Source organism: Aaosphaeria arxii (genome assembly GCF_010015735.1).
Source record: "Aaosphaeria arxii CBS 175.79 unplaced genomic scaffold BU24scaffold_16, whole genome shotgun sequence".
Classification (NCBI taxonomy): domain Eukaryota; kingdom Fungi; phylum Ascomycota; class Dothideomycetes; order Pleosporales; genus Aaosphaeria; species Aaosphaeria arxii.
Window position 1 is genome coordinate 262,053 of NW_022983489.1, and position 25,291 is coordinate 287,343.

The 25,291-nt window shown below is 47.9% G+C and overlaps 7 protein-coding genes across 7 annotated transcripts; 4 read left to right on the top strand and 3 right to left on the bottom strand.

Annotated features, from left to right (window-relative positions):
- Positions 1-32: 32 nt before the first annotated feature.
- Positions 33-1,902, top strand: BU24DRAFT_359733 (FAD-dependent monooxygenase; the record flags this gene model as incomplete). The annotated part of the gene is made up of 2 exons (XM_033524057.1): positions 33-502; positions 561-1,902. The coding sequence occupies 2 exons, from the start codon at positions 33-35 to the stop codon at positions 1,900-1,902; spliced, it is 1,812 nt and encodes a 603-aa protein (XP_033377158.1).
- A 441-nt stretch (positions 1,903-2,343) lies between these two features.
- BU24DRAFT_456064 (glycosyltransferase family 1 protein) lies at positions 2,344-5,438 on the bottom strand. The gene is made up of 6 exons (XM_033531413.1): positions 4,976-5,438; positions 4,259-4,922; positions 4,053-4,210; positions 3,632-4,004; positions 3,233-3,577; positions 2,344-3,178 (listed from the first exon to the last, which is right to left on the bottom strand). Exons 1-6 carry the CDS (start codon positions 5,085-5,087, stop codon positions 2,449-2,451), a joined length of 2,382 nt encoding a protein of 793 aa, XP_033377159.1. The 5' UTR covers positions 5,088-5,438; the 3' UTR covers positions 2,344-2,448.
- An 853-nt stretch (positions 5,439-6,291) lies between these two features.
- BU24DRAFT_497719 (WD40 repeat-like protein) lies at positions 6,292-11,364 on the top strand (the record flags this gene model as incomplete). The annotated part of the gene is made up of 8 exons (XM_033534298.1): positions 6,292-6,306; positions 6,366-6,448; positions 6,497-6,740; positions 6,793-6,855; positions 6,914-7,240; positions 7,291-7,480; positions 7,537-9,080; positions 9,132-11,364. 8 exons carry the CDS (start codon positions 6,292-6,294, stop codon positions 11,184-11,186), a joined length of 4,521 nt encoding a protein of 1,506 aa, XP_033377160.1. The 3' UTR covers positions 11,187-11,364.
- A 3,760-nt stretch (positions 11,365-15,124) lies between these two features.
- Positions 15,125-17,585, top strand: BU24DRAFT_468610 (glycoside hydrolase family 3 protein; the record flags this gene model as incomplete). The annotated part of the gene is made up of 4 exons (XM_033532538.1): positions 15,125-15,215; positions 15,268-15,580; positions 15,630-15,747; positions 15,801-17,585. 4 exons carry the CDS (start codon positions 15,125-15,127, stop codon positions 17,583-17,585), a joined length of 2,307 nt encoding a protein of 768 aa, XP_033377161.1.
- Positions 17,586-19,068: 1,483 nt separating this feature from the next.
- Positions 19,069-20,841, bottom strand: BU24DRAFT_415561 (uncharacterized protein; the record flags this gene model as incomplete). The annotated part of the gene is made up of 1 exon (XM_033526303.1): positions 19,069-20,841. One exon carries the CDS (start codon positions 20,839-20,841, stop codon positions 19,069-19,071), a length of 1,773 nt encoding a protein of 590 aa, XP_033377162.1.
- Positions 20,842-21,165: 324 nt separating this feature from the next.
- BU24DRAFT_402633 (uncharacterized protein) lies at positions 21,166-22,811 on the bottom strand. Its single transcript, XM_033525535.1, has 2 exons — positions 21,808-22,811; positions 21,166-21,753 (listed from the first exon to the last, which is right to left on the bottom strand). Exons 1-2 carry the CDS (start codon positions 22,761-22,763, stop codon positions 21,396-21,398), a joined length of 1,314 nt encoding a protein of 437 aa, XP_033377163.1. The 5' UTR covers positions 22,764-22,811; the 3' UTR covers positions 21,166-21,395.
- Positions 22,812-23,121: 310 nt separating this feature from the next.
- Positions 23,122-25,210, top strand: BU24DRAFT_92033 (uncharacterized protein). The gene has a single exon (XM_033534806.1). It carries the CDS (start codon positions 23,233-23,235, stop codon positions 24,925-24,927), a length of 1,695 nt encoding a protein of 564 aa, XP_033377164.1. The 5' UTR covers positions 23,122-23,232; the 3' UTR covers positions 24,928-25,210.
- Positions 25,211-25,291: the final 81 nt, after the last annotated feature.

Here is a 25,291-nt window from a genome sequence, read left to right on the forward strand (position 1 = left end):
CAAACCTATCATCTTTCTATTATCTATCAACCATGAAGCTCCAGTTACTGTTGATCAGCTTGCTTCTTCAGCCTATACGCGGCGACTCTGCTTGCAAGAATAACCCACTCGACCGCAAATGGCCCATCCTTGACAACTGGAGTGCCTTGAATGAATCGGTCAATGGAGCTTTGATAAAAGCCAACCCAGTAGCAGCGACATGCTTTGCCAACAGCTCCTTCACGTCCACAACCAACTGCGATACAGTTCAAAAGAGGTGGTTTGAATCGGCCTTCCAGGCCGAACAACCAGAGTCGATTGGTTATCCATACTGGGCGAACAACTCGTGCGTACCGCCCAATGATTATGCATATCGGAAGGGACAGCAATGCGAGTTAGGGGGCCTTCCTAGCTACATTCTCAATGCAACCACTGCTGAGCAAATTGCTGTCGCAGCTAAATGGGCAAGCTCGCGCGACATACGAATCGTGGTCAAAGGCACAGGTCATGATCTAAATGGCAGGTAAGTGCAATTTTCCAATGAATTAATCCAAAAAGTTTTCATCTGACCATTGCATCAGATCGAGCGGAGCAAATTCATTATCCATCTGGACTAAGCATATTCAAAACATTGATTTCAACTCCAGCTGGCCACACCCTATTGCCAATAAGACCGAGAACGTTATGATCGTTGGAAGTGGACAAAATTGGGGTACTGCCTTACGATCCGCCGCTTCCGTAGGGAGGACTGTGGTTAGTGGACAAGACCCTACTGTTGGTCTTGGGGGATTCATTGGTGGTGGCGGCCACGGCCCTTTGTCCAGCCACTATGGGCTTGCCGCAGACCAAGTACTTCAAGCGACCGTGGTCACCACCGAGGGCCAGATCTTGATCGCAAATGATGCCCAGAATCAAGACTTGCTGTGGGCTATTCGCGGAGGAGGCCCCGGTCTGTACGGCATTGTTACCGAGTATGTGCTGCGTACGTATCCACTTCCTGAAAATGTCGTCCTGGGTACACTCTCGATGTCGGTCACCAAAAACGATACCCGCGAGGCTAGCGCATCTTGGACTGCTTTGGCTTCACTCTGCAGATCCATCCCAGACCTTATGGACTCTGGTCTTACAGGAAATGGTTTTGCCCTAACAAAGGATATCACCCACAACGTAACCCGAACTTCTGATAAAGCAGTAGAGCTGTCTCTGATGTTCTTTGGATATAACACTACGGCATCGGCTTTCAAGTCCCTCCTCGAACCTGTCATTGCCCGCATGGCATCAAAAGAGCAAAATGAGACATTGTCCGTCACGCTATCTGAACCTACAGTCTTGCCATCATATTCAGCACTTTTTGAGGTTTTAAACCCGGGCCCTAGCCGCTGTGGCGATATCAGTCTGACGTCTAGCCGATTGCTCGGTCGTCCCGAACTCACTGACCTGCCGGAAGATGAACTACGGACCCATCTTCAAAACATAATGAATGTTCAGGTCACTGGCCGTCAGTCTAGACTGGTATTCGGTCTTCAGGGCGGGCCCGGACCTAGAAACGTGGAGAAAGAGATGCGCGGTGCTCTGACTCCCGCTTGGCGCAAGGCTTACATCCATCTCATGAGCACGGGAGCTGTTGTCGATTTCGCAGGTGACGCAACACCCCAGGATGCGTTGTTGGCCGCGGCTGCGTGGACAGAGGAGCACAAGGAAGCAGTCTGGCGCAGGTGGGCACCCGATTCTGGTTCTTACATCAACGAGGCAAATCCTTTCAACGGAAATTTTCAATATGATTTCTATGGCGGAAACTATGATCGTCTACCCGCGATTAAGGAAAAGTATGACCCGACTTCTAGCTTATATGTGCAATCGGGCGTGGGTAGCCATTTGTGGCACTATGACTTGAATACCGGAAAGCTGTGTCGCCAATCCTGAACTCTCAAGCCTTCTGATCGCTTCTATCTGAAAGTCTAGGGAGTTAAGGAATACTGGATGTCTTGTAGAATTTTCTCAGAGCTAGATCATTTTCTTGCGTTTGTTTTTGCCGTTTTTGTATTGGAAATAGACTGTAATAATATTAGAACTAAGCCATCAATCTTCAAAATCATGTTGCACGTAGCCAATTAATCGATCCTTGATTATCCGTGCTGAAAGTGCAGCTTCCCACTCACTGTGGAAGACAATGCCCATGACTGGTATTCTCTATCCGCTTAGAAAACCTGATATAAAATTGAACGTAGAGAGTAACAAAAGAAGTCAAGAAAATCAGTGCCTATGATATGATACATGTAAGACATCGATCTCATGGCAAGGAACTTGGGGGTGGTCCAAGGTTTGCAAAATCTTCCATAACTCATAGCAACAATGGAACTTCTTCATACTGGCCCAAGGGTCCAACAACATTTAGTGGCCTAGTTTACATGGCAGGAATGACGAGCTAGAAATCAAATGGACCATTGTGGTCAGAAAAGAATTGTGTGACTATGTTGACGACGACCTGCGAATCATCTGGTGAACCTTCTCATCCTGTGCCCGCTTGAAACCGCTGAGCACAGCGAGAACATCATCTTCCGACACATTTTGAGCTAGTTTCTCACCCTCCCTAAACCTATGCGCTTTGACAACCTTGCGTGTATGTGACTTGGCAACATGTCGAATGCTCTTGCAAATGCCTTGCCCAGGGTACGCCACCAGCCCTAAACCTGCGGATGCGACTTTGCTCCCAAAACCAAGAACACCTTTCCCAACACCTTTAGCAACCCCAAGTGCACCTTCTGATTTTCCTTCTTCGTATGGTTTAGTCCAGAGACCTGTCACTCCATCTGTAATTCCATAGGCGAAGTTCTTTCCTGCCACTACAAAACCACTACTCCAATCCTTGACCTCTCCATAGTCCTTCACTTCTTCTCCATATATTTTGGGGACTGCACGAAATCCTTCGGCACAAGCATATGGAATGTCGACACCCAAGCCCTTGAGGACCGTCATGTTGAAACGACCGAACTTTTTGGCAGATGCAGCTGCCATGCGGCCAGCAGTCTCCCCGCCCGAAGCGCCCTCCACATTTGACCGTCGTAATTCAGAAATTGGTGCACGGATAATTCCAGTAGATGATGATGTAATATCCTGAACCCAACCTATATATGCCGAGGAGGTGCTTGTTACCGGATCCCAGCGAGGATTGGTGATGAATATTGGCTGCGTGTTATAGCTATCCCAAATGTTAGATGACTTAAAAATATGAGGAATTGGCGTTAAAGCATACGTTTTCAAGTCGGATTGAGTCAGTACTGAATTGTCTATCAGTATTTGGGCGGCCATTTTTGAGAGCTTGATGGGGAGTTTCCTATACTCCCATGAAGCAACATGGTACGGCAAAATGTCGCACTGAAGCATGGTGTTAGGAAGGTTGGCATGGAAAGATTGAACAGCGGCCTGGACACCACTCTCTGTTGCCATTTGGCTTGAAATTTCTTGTGCTGCGGTCATGGCCTCTGGCTGGAGGCAAAACGATATCGCATTGACCAGGGTCTTGCTATCGAGAGTCTTTTGTGGCATTGGCGGGGGACCTGCACCTGCAGCGGCAACCATCTCACCCCAAAATGGCTGGCTAATATATTTCATCAGCATACATAATTTACAGTCGAGCTAGGTGGATTCATACTCGCCGAAAAACGGAACTATTGCAGTTGGGCATCCGTTCCTCAACCCGCACGCCGCGGTGCCGGCGCCACCATGATGGACAACAGCAGAGACATGCTGAAACAGCCATTCATGTGGGCAATCACCAATAAATAAGACGTCTTCAGGGATCTCCTGGAGTCCTTCTCCGAGGTTGCTCCAGCCTCGCGAGATAATCGCACGGACGTGACATATCTTGACTGCCTCTAGGATGATAGATGTCATTTTCGCAGGATCATCAATAACAATGCTACCGAACCCAATGTAGACTGGTGGAGGCCCTGCTTTCAGGAACGCTTCAATATCTTCTGGTGGATTGTAATGCGGCGGATCGCGGAAAAAGAAGCCACATACATCTGTCGACGGTTAGCGAGTGATCAATGATGCGGATTGCAACTACCCACCAATGTGCTCACCCCAATCTTGGGGTTTGGGCACTAGAGCAGGCGACCAGCAATACGTGAACGGTATCTTCAATTGCTCAAGGAGTACAGGCCCGACTGTAAGGGGTATGGGCTCCAGGTCCAGTTCATGTCGCCAAGTATTGATTATATCTCCAAGCCTATGCTGAGGTTAGTTCGCCCTTGTGATAGAAGACGTTCACGCTGACCCTTGCCAGGTTAACCATTCGACAATTCCATAACTCGCAAAATTGATGACCTCTGGAGATATCTTGCCGGCTTTGAAATTGGCTAATGGATGAGGAAAGGCTGCGGTGCTGCTCCAAGGCATAGTGAACATAAGGTGTAGTGGGATGCCTAATGCCTGTGCACAGTGCACATGCGCGAAGCTTGGTGGGTTTGCTATAATTGCATCAGCTACAAAATGATCCTCAATGCAGGCAGCCCAGAAACCGCGGAGCATTTCTGCGATTATGGAACGCTTTCGCTGGATATCGCCTTGGCGTAGACTCTTCATGTTTGGAATGAGTCCAGGATTCTTCACCATGTAGGCCATGAGTTCTTTTGGATCCCCTCCAATAGCATAGAATTCTAGACCCGATTCTTGGACAAATGACTCGAAGACGTTATGGGTTGCTAGTCGAACGCGATGTCCATATTTCTGGAGCTCTTGACCAAGTGCGATAAAAGGCTGAACGTCTCCTCGACTACCAACAATTTGAATGACAATGTTCAGTCGAATAGTCCATGGCCGGTGAACAGTAAGTCTACGACTTGGGCGGTATTGCTTTGAGCCGCGCTCTGCTTTGCTTGCCCATCTCACAATTGACCTTGTCAGATTTGAGTGGAGGTCGATATCGATGCGTCCATCGTCTGTAAACCGTCAGCGATGGGCAATTCTGTTAGTATTGCAATCTAAAACCTACTGGTGACACCTGTATCGCCCGACGAAGGCACCAAGATCATCGGATCCTCAAGTTGATACACCGGAGGCGCGCATCGCTCAGAATCGTCACTTAACCCTTCTTTGTTCGACATTCTTGTAGCCTAGCATCCGCACTGCTAGTTGAGGGTGAGTTGGGGCCTAAGAAGCTGTGTTTGGTGATTAGAAAAAGGCACTGAGATTATGTGGTACAGCGAGTTGCGCCACAGAGTCTTCATATATAGCACGGGTGCTTGGCTAGATGGCGCTTGATTAGCTGAGGTTAATGGAGCTGTAGTGGGCCAACGTTTCGTTATAGTCGGTGAATGTCACATCCTAAGCTAGCTTGCGACTGCCCTGACAGCTGCGTAAAATCAAGTCCATGTCTGGTTGGCACCCACTCCCCTCCTGATTTCCCCAAGACCTAACATGGGTAAGTTACAAGCCCTTTGGGTATAGGAAAAGAGCTGCCTATCGTATGAAAGATGGGTCAAGACTCAGACACAAGGGAGGATACTTTTACATTTCGCATGGACGTCATTAGATATGATAGGTGGCTAGCGCTAGTGTGCTCTATACGCGTATAAATACGAACAGCTCAAACGCGTATAGATACGACGTTATGGTGCCAATCAGCTTAAAAACCGAACACTACTCGTAGGCCACTCTCCATCACACACTCAGATACGCCAATGTCTTGCTGCAATCAATCCTATTCGCAACTGCAGAGCCTCTATAGTAATTATATAGCTCTATAAAGAGTGCAGTCAAGGAAGCTTTCATCCTTATACGCAAAAGGCCACTTTAATAGAGAAGTATGCTGTCCAGGAGTTTCACCGATTAACACAGAAAATATACAGAGAGGTGTCGTAACATGCAGTAGCGTGCCTAGATATTCGTGTGTACTGCTGTAACAAACTTAACGTTACGCCTATAACAGGCTAACTAGTATTATAGCTAGGTAGCTATAGCGCATGCTAGCAGCCCTACCCGCCTTACTTCACTACTACAATCGCTTTAGAAAATGTCGACATAGCTGGAATAAGAGACGAATTTGCTCAGTTCAAGGAATGGGTTGTAGAAGCTTGAATATCTTAGAAGCTTATGCCTCAGCCAGCAGTTTGCTAGAAAGGCTCACTTCAACCGGCTGCAGCTCCTCTGCCCCCTCAGCCTCAGCCTTGTGACAAGCCGACCGGTCAAGCAGAGCGCGCGGCTGGCTCAGCCTGGTATATAATTGCCGTGCTGGCTGTCTGCACACTTCCGCACCATCGTCCTTCTATCTCCCTAGCCCTCGCCGCCTCTATTTCGAGCACCCGCGCAATGCTGAGCATTGAAGTGTGACTATGGTAGGTTAGTGTGCAGGAAACCAGCGCGCCGAGGCTAACGCAAGCTAGAGCCGGCCGATTACCGACGAAGACATCGGGCTGAGGGTGCTCCGCGAGGCACCAGCAGAGGCAGAAGCTGCCCGGATCACTGAGTATGTTCCACCAGTAGTGCTCGCTTGAAATTGTACTGAATCTTCTAGCATCGTCGCGATCCACGGCCTCGGCGCCCATCCCGACCATAGCTGGTGCAAGAATGTGGGCACTAGGGAAACCCCACAGTGGGTCAACTGGCTAGAAGAGGGAAACATGCTACCAGCCATAGCGCCAAATGCGCGCATAATGCGATATGGGTATCGGTCACAGTGGTTTGGGAAAGAAGCGATGCAGCAGAGCGCATCTACGGTGGCAGAGCGGTTGCTAATAGCCTTGAAGCGGAAGAGAAAGGTGCGAGTCATCTTCAGGAGGCGTTGGAGATAGGTATATGCTGACTTATCAGGGTGTTTCATCTCGCTCCCTGCTGTTTGTGGCGCACTGCTTTGGCGGACTGGTCGTGCTCAAGGTAAGGAGTTGAAGTAGAAGACGATGCAGTGTCTGTCATAGAGCTAAAACTTTCCTAGGCACTGCTAGAAGCCGAACAGTACCCGAGCGAGTGGCCTGGAGTGTATTCATCGACTACTGGTCTGGTTTTCTTTGGGACACCGTTCCGGGGCGCGGGTGGGATGAATCAAATGGAGATGCTGGAGGCAGCACGGCTTGAATACGACAGCGATCAGGTACATTCCACTGCTCTTGAGGTGCTGCAGCCAGGGAACGCGTACCTTCAAGATATGGTTGACAACTTCTTGAAGAAGTTGCGGGAACAGACAAACAAGACACAAATTGCATGCTTCTACGAACTGATGTTAAGCAATGTAGGGAGGATTGTAGGGAAGCAGGATAGGATGGTAAGTTGTAAAAGTGCTATTACAACCAGTAGGACTAACTATATCCGCAGAGGTTTATGGTCAGCAAGAGCTCTGGTTGCCTCGACCTGTCTGACGCGATAAACAAGTACTCGCTCTCGCGCACCCACTTCAACATGAACAAGTTCGGGAAGGTTACAGAGGAAGACTTTGAAATGGTAGCAGAGGTGATTGGGGAGATGATTGAGAGGTCTCCTGCTCTTTTAGCGAAGCAATCTCAATGTAACTATGCATCCTAGAATAAACAAAAAAAGTGCAGAGGTTAACTTCTTTGGTAGACGATGGCAAGCGCAAGTCGTCTCACCTCAATAGTGAAGAAGACAAACAATGCATCAGGGACCTATATTCAACCAATCCGCGCGACGACAAGACACGTATTGAGGATACCAAAGGTGGACTACTAGCAGACTCATACCGTTGGGTCCTTGACAACACCACTTTCCAACAATGGCAACAGGACGAGCACGGCTGCCTGCTTTGGATTAAAGGTGATCCTGGCAAAGGCAAGACGATGTTGCTCTGCGGCATCATCAACGAGCTTCAAAAGTCAATGCCTAGGACGGCCCTTCTGTCCTTCTTCTTCTGCCAAGCAAACGACTCGCGCATCAACAGCGCCACGGCTGTGCTACGAGGGCTGTTGTACATGCTCGTGAATCAGCAACCATCGCTTGTATTGCACATCCGCAAGAAGCATGATGACGCAGGCAAAAGCTTGTTCGAGGATGCAAATGCCTGGGTAGCCTTAACAGAGATCTTTACAGACGTGTTGCGAGACCCAAGTCTTAGCACTACATACCTAATCGTTGACGCGCTGGATGAGTGCATTACTGGTAGGCCAAAGCTGCTGGAATTTATCTTAAGGCAGTCCACATCTCAACGTGTCAAGTGGATTGTTTCTAGTCGCAACTGGCGAGACATCGAAGCACAGCTAGAGAAGGCAGAACAGAAGATAAAACTAAGCCTTGAGCTGAACGCAAAGTCTGTTGCTGCAGCAGTCAACATCTTTATCCAGCAAAAGGTAGCTCAGTTGGCGCAGGAAAAGGATTACACGGCGGAAATCCAACACGCGGTACTCCAGTACTTGACCTCTAACGCAAACGATACCTTCCTATGGGTAGCGTTAGTGTGTCAAGATCTAGGATCGATAAAGACAGCGAATCGACACGTGCGGACGAAGCTTGCCTTATTCCCGCCTGGGCTAGGCCCGTTATACAGGCAGATGATGCTTCAGTTAAACGAAGAACCTGACGCTAAGATCTGTCGGCAGGTACTGGCTTCGACTGCACTCTTATATCGACCTGTTACGATCCCGGAACTAATTACGCTTGTTGAGCAGCTTGAAGACTTTGTTGACAACCTAGAGTCAGTACGGGAGATTGTTAGCCTCTGTGGATCATTCCTGACTCTGCGGGAAGACACAATCTACTTTGTGCATCAGTCTGCAAAGGACTTTCTCTTTGCAGAAGCAGTAAATGAAGTATTCCCACACGGAACTGAAGCTATTCATCAGGAGATCTTCTCAAGGTCAATTGCAATTTTGTCTAGGACATTGCACAGGGATATGTACAGTCTAAAAGCGCTAGGATTTCCCGTTAAAGACATCAAACGGCCTGATCCAGATCCATTAGCAGCATCACGCTACCCGTGCATTCACTGGATTGATCATCTATACGACTCAAAAAAAGCTCATGACTTACAAGTTACAAGCACTGTTGATCAATTTCTCAAGGAGAAATATCTCTACTGGCTAGAAGGGCTCAGTCTGTACGAGAGCGTAGGAAAAGGTGTAGTCTTAATGACGAAACTATGGTCACTTGTGCAGGTATGTTAGCGGAATGTTTATATAATGTAATCTGGATACTAACGCAAGTAGGAGATGTCTGACCAAAATAGCCTTACTCAGCTTGTTCAAGACGCCCGGCGATTCATCATGTATCACAAAGGGGCAATTGAGTGCTACCCTCTTCAAACCTATGCATCTGCGCTATTGTTTAGTCCAACAGAGAGCATTATTAAACAGCTATTCCAGCACGAAGAGTTGAGAGGGATCGTTATTAAGCCGAGCATGAGTAGGAACTGGAGTGCGTGCCTGCAAACTCTCGAGGGCCATAGCGATGTGGTCAATTCGGTGGCCTTCTCCCACGACTCGACCCGAATCGCGTCGGGATCGAACGACAACACAGTTAAGATCTGGGACGCTATAAGCGGCGAGAATTTGCACACGCTTATAGGCCACAGCAAGTGGGTTAGTTCAGTAGCCTTCTCTTATGACTTAACCCGAATTGCCTCGTCATCGTGGGACAAGACGGTCAAGATCTGGGACGCCAGCAGCGGCAAGCACCTGCACACGCTTGAGAGCCATTGGGAGACTTCGGTGGCCTTCTCTCACGACTCGACCCGAATCGCGTCGGGATCAACCGGCAACACAGTCAAGATCTGGGACGCTAGCAGTGGTGAGCACCTCCACACGCTTAAGGGCCATAGCAGTGAGGTCAACTCGGTGACTTTCTCTCACGACTCGACTCGAATCGCGTCGGCGTCAGAAGAAGATGGGACGGTCAAGATCTGGGATGCCAGCAGCGGCAAGCACCTACACACGCTCGAGGCCCCTTGGACCACCTCAGTGGCTTTCTCTCACGACTCAGCCCAAATTGCATCCGGGTTGGGCGACGAAGGGACGGTCAAGATCTGGGACGCCATCAGCGGCAAGCATTTGCACACGCTCAGGTGCCCTAGCGATGTGGTCAATTCGGTGGCCTTCTCTCACGACTCGACCCGAATCGCGTCAGGGTCAGGTTTGACGGTCAATATCTGGGACTCTAGCAGCGGCGAGCATCTATGCACGCTCGAGGGCCATAGCAAATGGGTTAGTTCAGTAGCCTTCTCTCATGATTCAACCCAAATTGCGTCAGCGTCAGGGGACACTACAGTTAAGATCTGGGACTCTAGCAGCAGCGAGCCCTTACATACGCTTAAGGGTTATAGCGAAGGTGTTGACATGATAGCATCCTTTACTCACAAGTCAACCCGAATCGCGTCGGGGTCGGAATACGAGGGGACGGTCAAGATCTGGGACGCCAGCAGCGGCGAGCACCTGCACACGCTAGAGGCTCATGAAGAATATATCACCTCAGTAGATCTCTCCCACGACTCAACCCGAATTGCATCATCGTCGGAGGACAATACAGTCAAGATCTGGGACGCTATTAGCGGCAAGCATTTGCACACGCTTAAGGGCCATAGTAAGTGGGTTAGTTCAGTAGCCTTCTCTCATAACTCAACCCAAATTGCATCATCGTCAGCAGATAATACAGTCAAGATCTGGGATGCTATTAGCGGCGAGCATTTGCACACGCTTAAGGGCCATAGTGAGTGGGTTAGTTCAGTAGCCTTCTCTCATAACTCAGCCCAAATTGCATCATCGTCAGCAGACAAGACAGTTAAGATCTGGGATGCTATTAGCGGCAAGCATTTGCACACGCTTAAGGGCCATAGCGATAGAGTTGAATTAGTGGCCTTCTCTCACAACTCAACCCAAATTGCATCAGGATCAGAGAGAACAGTCAAGATCTGGGACGCTAGTAGCGGCGATCATCTACACACGCTTCAGGTTGATAGGAGACTATCCGAAATAGTATTCAACTATACTGGTCTCTATCTTTATACGGACGCTGGTGTTACTTTTATTAGTAACTCTGCAACGCCGGACACAACGACAGCTGTAACGGATCCTCAACCTTCTCAGCACCAGTGCATAGCACTAAGTTTCAACGAAACATGGATAACGTATAATTCAAAAAAAATAGTAAGACTACCCTCAGAGTATCGCCCCTCGGTTTCTGGTGTGTCTGAAACAAGGATTGTTGGAGGTACTGGAAGTGGTAAGCTGTGGATATGTGACATAAACCCTGGTATACTTAGTGTGTAGTATTTCAGTCTATGCCATGTGCACTGCAAGAGATGCATCTTAATATGTAGTCGAGTACGCAAGGCAGGATCATAGTGTAGGGGCTCAATGTAGCAGCCTATGATAACAGGCTCATCTGTTCAAAACGTGTATGTTCTAGCGATAATGACAGTATAACTACAAGAATACAGAAGACGGCCCTTTGCTCAATACGTACAACACCCTGAAAAAGACTGTAAGAATGCTGCCAGCTAGGTTTCATGTTCATCAATACAGCTGCAATGTAGGGAAGGTTTAGATGCGCCTCAGCGAACATAGGAGGTAGGGCGGCTGGATGCACAGCTTACCACATGATTCCGAAGCTCCGTATAGAACAGTGTCCCGCTACACGGGGTGTCCCGCTACGCAGGGACAGACGTTACAAGCCTTAAGCCTTTGGGCATGGCAAAAGCGCTGCCTATCATGTGAAAGATGGGTCAAGACTCAAGACACAAGTGACGAAACCTTTGGATTTCGCATAGAAAACATCAGAGATAATAGGTAGCAGGCGCCAGTATGCTCTATAATCTATACGCGTATCATTTCAGACAGCTCAAACGCATATACAACGTTGTGGTGCCAATCAGCTTGAAATTCCAAACACCAGGCCACTCTCCATCACAAACTCAGATACGCCAATGGCTTGCCGCGGTCAATCAGAGCCGGCTTGAAACTTAGGTCGATTTTCTCCGCACTAGTTTGGCATTGATTGATTCCTTTTTAATTCGCAAGAAAAAAAGTGATAGCAAGACAAACGGCAGACTGGAAGGGAAATCAGAAAGGACCTCGGACGATGTTCCAGGAAAGAATCAAAAAATCGAGATCAAATACAAGACAAAGCAAGGAAAAAGAGAACACCGAAGGAAGGATAACAAATAAAGGGTCATAACGAGAGGCGATCTTTCGTTTGTTGTCTTTAGCTGCGACAATAAGATCATCGTCTGATCAGTTAGTTGGAGAGTCCCATACAGTATCCCAGTCAAGGAAAAGGAAGTTCGAGTCGCTCGACTCGCCCAGGGGTCGTTCGCCTAGTTTAATGGTAAGTCGAATGCCATTATCCTCGCATAGTTGATCTAGCATGTTGTGTGCTATGTATCCGATGTTTCTATTTTCATCTTCATCGATGCCATCTTCGTCAGCGCCGTTGTAACGCCATACAGCGCGCATATCCAGAACTAATTCTTCAAGGTAAGGTGTTGTGATCTTGATCTCCTCTATGTAGGACCGAATAGTTGCTAGGTACTCCTCTGCAAGATCCCCCCATGAATGGTAAGGAATAGCAGAAGGATGAAATATTTCAGTACTGTTCATGAAATCGTCTAGAATAACTAATCGCTTTAATTTAGGTGGTAACATTTCTCCAAGAGACGGGACTGCTTTATACTTGCCAACTAATGTAGCTAACGATACCTCCATATCTGTTAGTGCAGCGTAGGAAGAGAAGCTTCCTAGTCGCTGTCTTATTGGATCGGAACATTCATAATTGAATGCGTATTCTCCAACTGCTGAAACATGGATGCGCAAGAAAACAAGACGATCTCGTACATTTTCATCCAGACAATCCTTAAGTTTGCCAAGCTGAATTGCAAGATCATTGATTACGCAATCCCAAGAAAAGCTTTTAAGTACGGGAGTCCTTTGCAGCAGGACTTTAACCGTATTTACATCTGCCCACTGTCCCTGGATCCGAAGAGTGTGGAGACGCGAAAATGGTGGAGCCTTGAGCAGGGGAGACTCGGGTGGTCTTCGTGAAAAGCGAGGGCGGAAATCTTCCCCCCAACGATCAGTGACCTCAATGTGCCTGATATTTGGCAGGTGAAAAAGGGGAACAGGATTTCATGTGCTCTGCTATCCAGTCTTTTTTCAAGTGGTGTTGTATTATCATCAAGCCCTTTATGAAAACATGTGATATATACGATCGCCAACTTTTTAAAATTTGGCGTTTTCCCTGCTTGAGTTCCTGAGTTTTGAGAAGAGTACATGAGCATAGTTGAAATCCAAGAGATAGCGTCATAGCCGATTGCCTCATCGATGCTCGTGCTAAGAGAACAGGTTGACGTGTCGAAGCCTAAGTATGGGCCAATCTTCATGTTCAGCACTGTAACGTTTCCACAGAGCGCAATAATTAATGCTGCCATAGGGCCAAATTGTTGTTTAGACACAGCATTAACCTATTGTTCTGGCTGTATGAAGCCTAGATTCCAGACTCCCTGTGAAATAGAAGTGCGACTGAGATCAGAAACCTTGCTTGTTGTTGGGATTGTTAGTTCCTTTTCCCATGTTGTCAAAAAATCCACGACATTCTCCGCGAATGATGGCTGCGCAACAATATGTACCTCTTTAATAAGATCTCTATATTTTGGTTGTGCTAATAAGGTCCTTAACAGAAGTGCGGCTGTCCTTGAGGAAGATACATTTATGCAGTAATAGATGCTAGGAACAACTGCGTAGTATAAATGCTGACAGGTCTTACTAACGTTTAATATATCGCACAGCAATAAGTTAGATATAATGTTGTCTAGTAGTTCAATAGGTAGACTTGTTATAGGCGCCATCGGTAGAAAGATTGTAGGAAATCAAAGGGGTGTTGTAGTCTGAAGTTAGCGTAGATGAATGAGCCACATATTATCTATATAGCACAATACTACATTGTCTTTGCTTACTGGGGCCCTGCAATAGAATCGGGCTTTACATAGATGTTCCTGAACTGTGTATCTTGAATCTAATAATCCCGTGTGTTGTATTAACTTCTTTTTGACAAAGACGGGAACAAAGACCTATCAAGGCCTCTTTCATGACCACCACATAATGTATTGTTCCTTAAAGGCAGTATCGGAGGGTTATCAACCTCTGTCTTGACATCACATTCAGAAGAGGGCCAAGACTTAGAGAAACAATAAATAAGTCAGACTATAGGAGATGTACAGTACTATATTGTGACAGGCTTATCATTGTATATAGGCCTATCTCTGTTGTAGGTAGAAGGGTTAGAGATGAGAATTTTGGTGCAAGTAATTCACTGGCGCTGATTTGAGTTAGGGGGGAAGGTGCTAGTTCTTATGGGGGGCTAGGCACCAATTCTTATGGGGGTACCCGCTAAAGACAGCAGGAGATACGGATACGTAGTGCACGGCATGGCGGAGATTAGGAAGTCTAACCATCTCAGGTATAATTCAAGTACTCCGTACGGGCATCGATATAAGGAAATATACTGCACCCGTTCCATAAAACTACTATCTATCGTAATAGTCATGGGCGCCCACATGACTCAAAGCTGAGCATAGCATAAGGGGGGTCTATTGGTTGCGCGATCCTTGTTGCTTGCTAGGTGTTGGCAGTGGAATGGCTCTTTCACTGGCTAGTCACGTGCATATGCCAAGTGTATGCGGTATGTTAGGTATGTACAGAAGGTTGACATGTCGGGTTGGACACTTGCTAGTATATATGCACCCTTTAAATTAAATCTGCTGTTTTGTAGCAAAAAAGAGGCTCCAGATGCACGTATTGTAATTTGTTCTTTGTATCCGCTAAAAACGGCTAGCAGGTCTTCAACCCAACGTGGCAAAGCTCTGTACATATGTATGTACCTACCAAGTATAGGTATTCATCTCACTTGTCGTACTCGCAACAGAAATATCATAGACTCCATTAGACCCCATACAGCGCGATCAATTACAGCCGGCCACCCGGCTTGAATCTCAATTTTCTCCGCACTGCGTTCACATTGGCAGTGCCGGATTGAAGTCGATGCTTGTTCTATACGCGTATAGCTTTCTATGGGGTTCGGTGAACATTCTACTTTGGAAAGTTGACCTTGGTTGAAACCCCAATATGTTTTGAATATTAAGTTGGTTGCATGCCCCAGAAGAAACTTGACGTCTTCTCTACATGTCCAGTGTTTTGCCAAAGTCTTCTTTATCATGCATATCTCTGGTGTTTTCAATCTCACGCCTCTAGTGTTCATCATCAAGCTGTCAGCAGCTGATCCAGGTGCTCCCATCCCCCCTACAGGTATATACGGAAGAGAACAATGTTTTGAAATTCCCAACTAATTCCGTTTCAGCATGGTCAGCAGCATCGAAAAAAGCCAGTGACTTTGTGTCCCAACTTGATCTATCTGAGAAGATTGGCATTGTTTCTGGTGGGTATAACACACCCAGCCTACCGTGCGTGGGGGCAATTGGTGCAGTGAAACGCCTTGGGTTCAATGGTCTTTGTCTATCGGATGGACCGACTGGATATTCTCGTTCAGACGGCGCTAGTGTCTTTCCATCTGGCATCACCACTGCTGCGACATGGGACAAACATCTCATGTACGAGCGGGCCGTAGCACTTGGAGAGGAGTTCAAGGCCAAAGGAGCCCATGTTCATCTTGGGTTTGTAACATTTAGACGAGTTCGACGGATACCGCTAACGATAGAGTAGCCCATCGACCGGCCCGTTGGGTCGCAGTGCTCGTGCTGGCCGCAATTGGGAGAGTTTTGGCCCGGATCCGTATTTAGCAGGTGTTGCAATGGATGCGTCTGTTCGAGGCATTCAGTCTGTTGGCGTGCAAGCCTGCTCGAAACACTATGTTGGAATGAACAAGAAACGCAGCGCACGAATACCACTCTCGACGACGGCACCATTATCGAGGGGATATCTTCAAACATCGACGATCGAACCCTTCATGAGCTCTACATCTGGCCTTTCGCAAACAGTGTTCACGCGGGAACGTCTAGCATCATGTGTGCGTATAATCGGGTTAATGGAAATTATTCCTGTGCCAATTCGAATATCCTTCAAACAATATTGAAGGATGAACTCGCGTTCCCTGGTTATATTGTCTCAGACTGGTATGCCACACACTCGACAGCCGATTCCGCAAATACGGGACTTGATATGGAGATGCCGGGTAACGTGAGTGCACTTGCCGGTCCGGCCTTTTTTGGGACCCCACTTCTTGAGGCAGTGAATGGTGGAATGGTGAACCAGAGCCGCCTAGATGACATGGCAAAGAGAGTCATGGCGCCGTACTTTCTACTCGGTCAGGATCAGAATTATCCCACGGTAGATCCTTCAAGTGGTGCCGTTTTTTCTGTCTACCAGTACGGCCATGGCTATAGCCTCCCTTTCACGTATCCAGAGGTCGAAGCTCGCGGTGTACGCGGAAATCACTCGGACATTATCCGACAAGTCGGAGCGGCTGGAACTGTGCTTCTCAAGAACAAAAATGGCGCGTTGCCACTAAAAGATCGCATGAACATAGGTTTGTTTGGCAACGATGTTTCATATCCGGTCGTTGGTTCTGTCTTCCGCGATATAGGGGATAGCCCAGAAGGCTACGAGATGGGCACTCTTGACGTTGGGGGTGGCTCTGGTACCGTGAGGCATACGAAATTGGTAACACCACTAGAAGCGATCCAGAAACGCGTGGAGTCTACAGGAGGACGAGTTCAAATGCTGTTCGATAACGACATCGTGGCCGGAGGACTTTTTAGGACCATATATCCTACCCCAGACGCCTGTCTACTGTTTCTCAAAGCCTTCGCAACAGAAGGATCCGACAGGTCTTCGCTTGAACTTCAATGGAACGCTACAATGGCAGTAGAGTCCACAGCTGCGATGTGTCCGAATACTATTGTCGTCACTCATGGACCTGGTGTGGTCCTGATGCCATGGGCTGATAACGAGAATGTGACAGCGATCTTAGCAGCACATTATCCTGGAGAAGAGACGGGTAACTCAATTGTCGACATTCTGTGGGGCGCCACGGAACCCTCTGGACAACTTCCTTACACTGTACCCAGAAATGCTTCAGACTACGGTGCACCCATCGTCGATACGGTTGTAGACGAGAAGGATCCGAACGCTTGGCAATCCGACTTCGTCGAAGGACAAATGATTGACTACAGGCATTTTGATGCCTACAATATCGATCCGTTATACGAGTTCGGGTTTGGACTTTCCTACACTACTTTTGAGATGGGAGATATTCTCGAAGTGGAGATAGTCGATGGACCCCTATCACCCATTGCAAACATTTCTCTCGGGATGATTCCAGGCGGACTGCAGGATTTGTGGACTACGTGCGCAATCGTAAAGGGCCAGGTTACCAATTCGGGCGATAGGGCAGGATTCGTGGTTCCCCAACTCTACCTTTCGTTGCCTCAGGAAAGCACCCCTGCTGGTACTCCTCTGAAGGTCTTGCGTGGATTTGAGAAGATCTTTCTTGAACCTGGTGAGGGAAAGGAAGTAAAGTTTGAATTAATGAGAAGAGACCTTAGTTTTTGGGATGTCAACGAGCAGATGTGGGTTATTCCTACTGGAGCTGTGAATTTCTTGGCCGGTTTCAGCTCTAGAGACATCAAGGCAGAAACTAAATTTTCTCTCATTGATTAGAGATCAGCTTTATTTTTGAGGCAATGGAGATTCAAACAACTGCTCTTCTTGAAAATTACCTCTGTTAGCAATCAAAAATTCCCCCAATTCCGCCATAATGAATGCCGTTCACAGAGATACAGGTATGAAGTACGTGTCCGACCGAAATATTGAAGTGTTTGTGAGCCTTGGACGTTTCCAATGACCGAGTGGTGATTGTAACACCTATAATCGATCGACAAGATGAAATGGCATGGCTGTCCAATGTTAGCCTGTGACATTTGCTCCATTTATCCTCAAAAAAATGAAGTTAGTAACCAAGATGTTCCTATATGGTTACAATTCAAATTGAAAGGCACGAGCCTACGAAATTTTTACACTGCAGAAATGAGTGCCAAATGTTCGCTAGCCTAAGTGGTCATTTTAAAAGCCAGCCAAGGTACCAGTACCTTGGTCGACGAAGAATCTCAACCTCTGTATCTTACTTGATACAACGATTTCGTCCTCACACTCCTCAATCGCACTGCACGGTAATGCCACACAACTATACATATGTGCGACTAGCAATGCAAGGAACGATGGCGCCTAGCTATGTAGTTCGTCTCGCCCTGTCTGAGAAGATACCTTTCTGATTATCAGAATGAATGCAGGGCACAAAACTCCCAAGATGGTGGTAACAGCCAGAGTCGCATTTCACAGAACGTTTCAATAATCCCCACCAACATTTTTGTCCCCACGCCATGGTTCCCGATATTGGCTGGTTTCACTTATCAAAGTGAGCGACATAAAATCCTCTCGACGCTCTTCTCATGCGTCCTTATCACATCTATTCACAGAATGTCTTCTCCTGCTACTTGTACACGACCACTGCCAGCACCGCGGATTCCGATAACGTCGTACTGCAGCACTCTAATATGGGACGCAAGTATGTCTTATGCCAACCCGCATTATTGAGATCTTCTAAATCCACTTTTATGTGTTGACTATACTGGTATCTTTGTACTGATAACACCTAGTGGGTCCCTTAGGTCCCCCCGGCGGACCTGGTCGACCTCATAGAGGGAACACTCCCGGTCTCCTTTCACGTATGCGCAAGGCGATTCACGAAAAGATGCTCGGACACGTTGACTCAATGAAGGAGGACATGAATCGACTGAGAAGGGACGTGCAAAATCTTGAAGTAAGGACTGCAAAGATTGTATCTCAATAAAAGATATATCCCACTGGGTGTGGGTAGGGCCACAGGTCACCGCGACAAACATGGACTTCTCAACTGTGAATTCGTTCATACACTCTACATTCGGAAACTATGATTACTGATTTATCAAGGTCACCATCGTGCATATAAGTCTATGTTAAAGCTGCATTGAAGATCTATATTACGTGTCAAATCCTTACTCTCCCAACAAACATGCTCACCAACAAAAACTCTCCGTATTCTAATTCTCAATGAAATTCCCCAGCCCCACCAATCCTCTCGGCTCCTTCCTGTCCCATGTCAAAATTAACCCTTGGTCCAGTCTTCGAGGCCAACCCACGGCGTTAAACGCACAAATGGTAATTCACTCCCATCTCTGAACCTCGTCGCAAAGTTATACCTTCGGCGCAACCATTCCTGGCCGGTCTGATACGCAGATTCCTTTGTGTAGTGTTGATCATCCCGACAAGCAACGCCAGGCTCATGTGCATCGATCCCAAGGTGCTTCTCTTTGCATTTGTCATGCATCATGAAAACCCTTGACTTCCACCCCGGCGTTGCGCCTGTAGAACCTTCACTGTTAGTTTTAGCCACCCTCTCGCAGCACATATACATGAATAGCGCGGCCTTCAATTCTCCGAGGTACTTAGGATCCACTTGCAAAACCTTTTGAGTCTTCGCGGCCGCTCCTTCCGGTTCTAGAAGTACTTCAACTGGGATAAATGTGTTCATTGTATCAGACAGCTCGCGCAATCTGTCGTGCTCCGGGTTCTTCATTGGACTCCAAAGAAAGGCACCAGGTAGCTCCTCTGTAGTTCCGATCTTCTTTCGCTCATTGTTGAGATAAAAGATAGGTATGCCGAGCAGACCAGCGCCTTCAACGAAACCGGATCGATGCCCAATAACACAGAGTTTGTCGCCATATTTCTGAGATAAGGTAGACCAGATACTGAGGACCTTGACTTGCACAGGAAGATGGTCAAAGTTCACATCGCGAAACCTTGCCCGAAGGTCTCTGAGCTCCGTGTTGGATCCAGCTGGAGCAGTGTCTGGCACCTTCCAGGGACTACCAATGAATTGAACCTGGACCGGCGTGTTTCGGTGCTGCTGTTTCTTCACGTCTGCGACCATTTTGGCGCCTTCAGCCTCGGTGAAGTCTCCGTAGAGAATGACATGTGTAAAGCGTCGCGCATAAATACCGTTCAAAGCAACGCACATTCTGTTGACAGACGAGATCGAATTTGCCACGTACTCTAAGCATTTTGGATCCATGATGCGTCCAACAGGCGTCAACGCATTGCGACGAACATGTATGACGGCAATTCTTTCGACACTCGTTGCTTCCGGCAGCTGGGCCTGGGCGGTGATTCGGAAATACTCCTTCAGCCAGCAATCCGCCGCATATGAAGGCCAAAAATGCTCCGGTGCCAGGTTCATTGGCTTCTCCTTTCCCTTTTTCACTATGTAGGGAAATATCTCTGAGTTGACGTGGCTCCTGAGCTGATCAAAGAGATCCTCCTGGTTATGCGAGAGAAATTTGGTAATGTCCTGAGAGTCGGGATTATTGCTGGCCCTGAAAGCAGCGGCTATGATTCTTGTCGCCTCCCCTTTGCTGGTTGACCCTGCGTTGGCGGATTGTGCTGGCGAAACGGTGATGTGATACCATTGAAAGAGGTCTCGCATCTCATCGTCTCCGGCCGCAAAATTGACGCGAATATTGATCTTTGGGGAATGCTTCAAGAGCAAGCAGCAAAACAAAATGTGATAGGCTTCACCAATTTGTCCTTTGTCCAGATCGACTGCAAAAGTATGGTCATCGGGTACGTTTCGCAAAAAGTCCAAATCCAACGGCAATTGTTTCATCATGTGTCCAGGCAGGTTGAAGGCATGAAGAGAGCACTTCTCATCTGGATCGGCTGACGGATCTTTAGGATAATGCCCGACATTGGTTTTGATGCCACAATCATCCGCGTAGGCCTGCCAAATTGGTAGGATGGTGTTGCAAATAATGCAAGAATGGTTAACATCAAGATGCTTTACCGTATGCATGCACTTCAACAATTGAGCGGTAGCTGCCATTGCAATGATTGTTGTAAGTAAATGACTTTTGACTGGATAGCAACTATAAAAGAAGAGTGAAGATAGCAAGTGTGTTTTTGATAGACTATGAAGCAATTGTGCTCTTTATATACAATTCTACACAGAAGTGTCATTCCTGGTGTCTTTCAGCTGCTCATTTTGAGCAGCCCATAATAATGGTTCCATTCGTGTTGGAAAGAACCTCACCTCGGCCGTTTGCGCGCCACAAAACCAACCCCGCATGCACGCATCGAGGGAGACATCATACCACGAGCCATCATCTTCACCGTCAGCCATAACCACCAGCCATAATCTTCTTCGTGTCGGGTCGATAATTACCGTTTGCTTATACTGATAAGGGCAACTATTTGACGAAATAGATAAAACAAAATTCCGCGCCTTGAGCATAAGCATCAGCAGCGTAACATTCGTAATGCATTTGTAAGTGCAACTTCAAGGCGACAAACAGTATCGCTGTCGTCAGCTTGATAGCTGAATTTTCAGCCTCGTTGGAATCATCCATCAATTTTTTACAACTCCAACCTTGTTAGCGCCTATTCATCGTCCGGCTTTTCGAAATCAGTCTTCGCTCCTGCTGCGGTCTCATCATCCAGTATGACCTGGAGGCCCATCATAGCCATTCCTTTCGCGCACTTCAACGCAGCTGCATGGGCTTCGTCTGTACCTGCTGCAGCTGCGAAGCCTGGATTATGGGCTGCTACGTCGCGCTCTGCAGGAATGATAAACGCGCCGTGAAATGAAGGGACTTTGTGCGATACGTTTCCCATGTCGGTCGACGCGTTCATCGGCTTCTCTTGGTTCACCAAGACCTTTGAGCCGAAAGCGTCCATGTGTTTGGCGTAACTTTCGCATAGTGTCTGATTCGAACGAAGATTAAGGTACGTTGGGGATCTGTAGTTTTTTAGTATCCATCAAGTAAATCTGCATTAACTGACAAGATCTTACTTGATATAATTCAATTTGCACCCAGTGGAAGTTGCTGCAGCCTCCAAGCAAGCTTCTACTCGCTTCAACAAATTGTCGGCTCTTTCGGCAGTTGGACTTCTCACATTCCAGTTCATCTTGGTGTATTCTGTGATGACATTGGGAACTGTTCCTCCTTGCTCGATCACGCCGTGGACTCTCTCATCTGGTTCCATTTGCTGTCTCAGCAACGCAACGTTGGTGTAGGCAGCAACAGCAGCATCAAGTGCATTCACGCCATTCCAGGGCTCTCCGGCAGCATGTGCAGGCTTTCCTCGGAACTCAGTGCGAAACTTGTGAGAAGCAATCAAGCGAAAACCAGCAAGTCCAGTATAACTTCCAGGAACTTTTAGTACTTGTCGATCAGATACGGGATGCGCCATGATGGCTGCAGCAATATCGTCCGAGAAAGCTCCGGCGTCGATCAACTTCGCTTTTCCGCCTCCTCCCTCTTCGGCAGGTGTTCCAAGAATCCGCACACGTCCAGCGATTTTGTGGGTTTTGAGGCTCTCTGCGATGGCGAAGAAGGTTGCGATTGAAGACGTGGCAATCAAGTTATGTCCGCATGCATGCCCAATCTGGGGAAGAGCATCGTACTCGCAGCAGACCACGATTAGGCGACCTCCTTGACCATATTCGGCCTCAAAGCTGGTATCGAGCCCATAAGTATGTCGCTTAACGTTGTATCCTTTCTGCTCAAGCAAGGCTGTTATGGTCTCATGGGCATAGTGTTCTTGGTATGCCGTCTCGGGATGAGAGTGTATCTTCTTGTTGATGTCATGGAGTTCCGAATCCAGACGGTCGATTGTGCTTCCCACTGTGGACCGAGCATCGTCCAGCACTGGTTTTAACGACTCATTTGATTCGGACTTGGGAGTGACGCCCCCAAGGGGACGGCTCTCCTCTCCTAGAGACTCGTCTGGCTTCAAGTTGACCATAGTGGTTGAAAGAAAGAATGAGCAATGATACAGCTTTGATGAAAGCAGAAGATTGGAATCAATTGAATATCAAAGGACAATGATGAATAAATATCTTTTAAGCTTGCGGGGCTGAGATGTGCATTGTAATATCAGTCGTGGAACGCGTGAATTTCAGCTAGGTTTCCTATCTACATTACTTTGACACACATACGGTGTAACTGGTGAAAACATTATTCGATTGAGTAACGGGAGCGGCTATTCTGGTTTGCGCGTCGGCTATCTTGCCACCCTAGTTTAACGGTCTCCACCGAATAGACGGGTATGTTATCCAACCATTGGCCAACATCAGCCTACCCCATACTTCGCAAGCGTCCGTCTCTCGTTGTGATAAGCAACCGTGACGCTTAAGTCGGACGTCTGGCTCCACTGTCGCCAAAACATTGTCGCCAACTTCTCCACCACAGTTTGTCAAAAGAACCGACCCGAAATGTCTCCTCAGGCTTCCCCTCAATCTCAATCTGGCTCAGATGATCAACAACTGCGCACCACAGGGCGCATATTCCGCCGGTCGCGACAAGGGTGTTGGACATGTCGAAGTCCACAGGTCAAGAAGCGTTGCGATGAGCAGCGTCCCGTATGCGGAAGATGCTCCCGTCTGAAGATTGCTTGCGACTATACCCAACGACCGTCGGTTGCAGAACGAAGAAGGGCGAAAGAGCTGGCAAACGACCCTGATGCCCTTGTATCCAGCCAACTCCTTCAGCGCGAGCGAACGACATCCCCCACAGAGAACCATTCGTTAACTCTCATACGGATCCCAGCTCCAGATACGAGTGCTAGCTCCGTCACGCTACTAAGTCAGGATCATGAGGCCATTCACTACTTCCGAACCGCCACAGCAAAAACGCATCATACCAAGACTCCTGATTTCGGTCTTTTTTCCATTATGTTCGATGTTGCACAAAGAGATCCTATGGTCATGCACATGGTCATTGCTATAGGCCAGAGGGAAATGGATTTGTGCCGAGTGAATCCAGATCAGAGTCCAAAGAGAGATCCCATCCGGCATTACGCATCTGCTCTGAGGTTGATGGCATCTGCCATTGCGCCTGAGAACAACACACGAGACCTTGACGCCATCCTGACAGTCATCTGGTTGATGCTTCTATATGAGCAACAATTTGGAGATGCCGGATGCGATGCTTATGTTAATCACCTTACCGGAGCCTCGTCCCTTTTACAACACCATGTAAAAGCATTGCTTCCGCCTGTCCCAAAGAACTTTAAGTCAAACGATAAGGGGACTGTATTCACGAAGAGCTCCTCGGCTAATTCTAGCATGACGCTGTCAATCTATTCAGCACGTATATTGATATGGCTCTTTTTGCTGGACGCCTCGGCTTCATCTACAGGAATTGGTGGTCAAATCACGAGTACCCTGCTTGAAAACAAGTTTGGCTATGGCGCTATGCAAGATATTTCGGAGATGGAAGCACTCTCCCGCTTTCATCGGTTCTCCAATCCCCTGTATCGTTTACACTGGGGTGACGCTTACCCTCAGTCTGAGCTCTTAGACGATGTTGAGAATCGCAACATCTACACAATCCTGGGCCAATGTTCACAACTACGTTTCATGACCGCCCGTCTCGCATCTCTCTACCAAACGGATGCAGCCAGAGCGACTGGCGAGGCGCGTAAGCTAGAATCTGCTATCGAGGAGGTCGGCTATCTTGCTACCGAATCACTAGAGGTCGCGAGCTGCCTTTCTCCGCACACTGATAACCGCCATCGCTTAGTCGCCAATATCAGGGCGATAGTGCCAATGTACTATGCAGCAGTGCTTGACTTCATGCGCCTGACAAAGTTCGATCAGCCTCTAGACGACCGCCAACAGCATGCACTACGAGAGATTATGAACCTGGCTTTCCAAAGCTTCAAGCACGATGGGGACATTGCGATGACCAGGGTCGCGTGGCCACTGTTCATCGCCGCCCTGGAGACCAACGATCTGCTCCACCGGGAATGGATACTCGCTCGCTTTGCAGCCATTAGCAAGTATGGAAGCAATTATCAAAGGGCTCATTGGTTCCTCCTCAAAATCATCCCCATGCAAGAACGGCTGGGGAAGCGCGTCAACCTACAGGAGCAACTTCGCAGCATGGAACGCTTCGTTCTAGGATAATTGGTGCCGTTAATCGGGCCGATTACTCGTGAATGGCATTAGCTTTCACTAGCAGGATCAACGTGCACAAGCGCTCCAGCGTCGGCTATCTTCACACCACGTGAGGGCTATCTAACGCTAGACATGCCTCCAGATAGTCGGCTCTCTCAGTCGGTATCTTACCCCACACATTGATTGTGCAGACTGTATGCACACCCTGAGATATGTTTGATTGTCATACCATACTTCCGTAAGGAGGAGATAACGAGCTTGGGTCATGATTTATTTAAGAACAGACTTGATCTTCTTGTCCCTCTCAAGCTCATTCACAAAACTACCTTCCTCCCTATTGGAACCGTTGACACAATGGCGATCGTTGACGAGA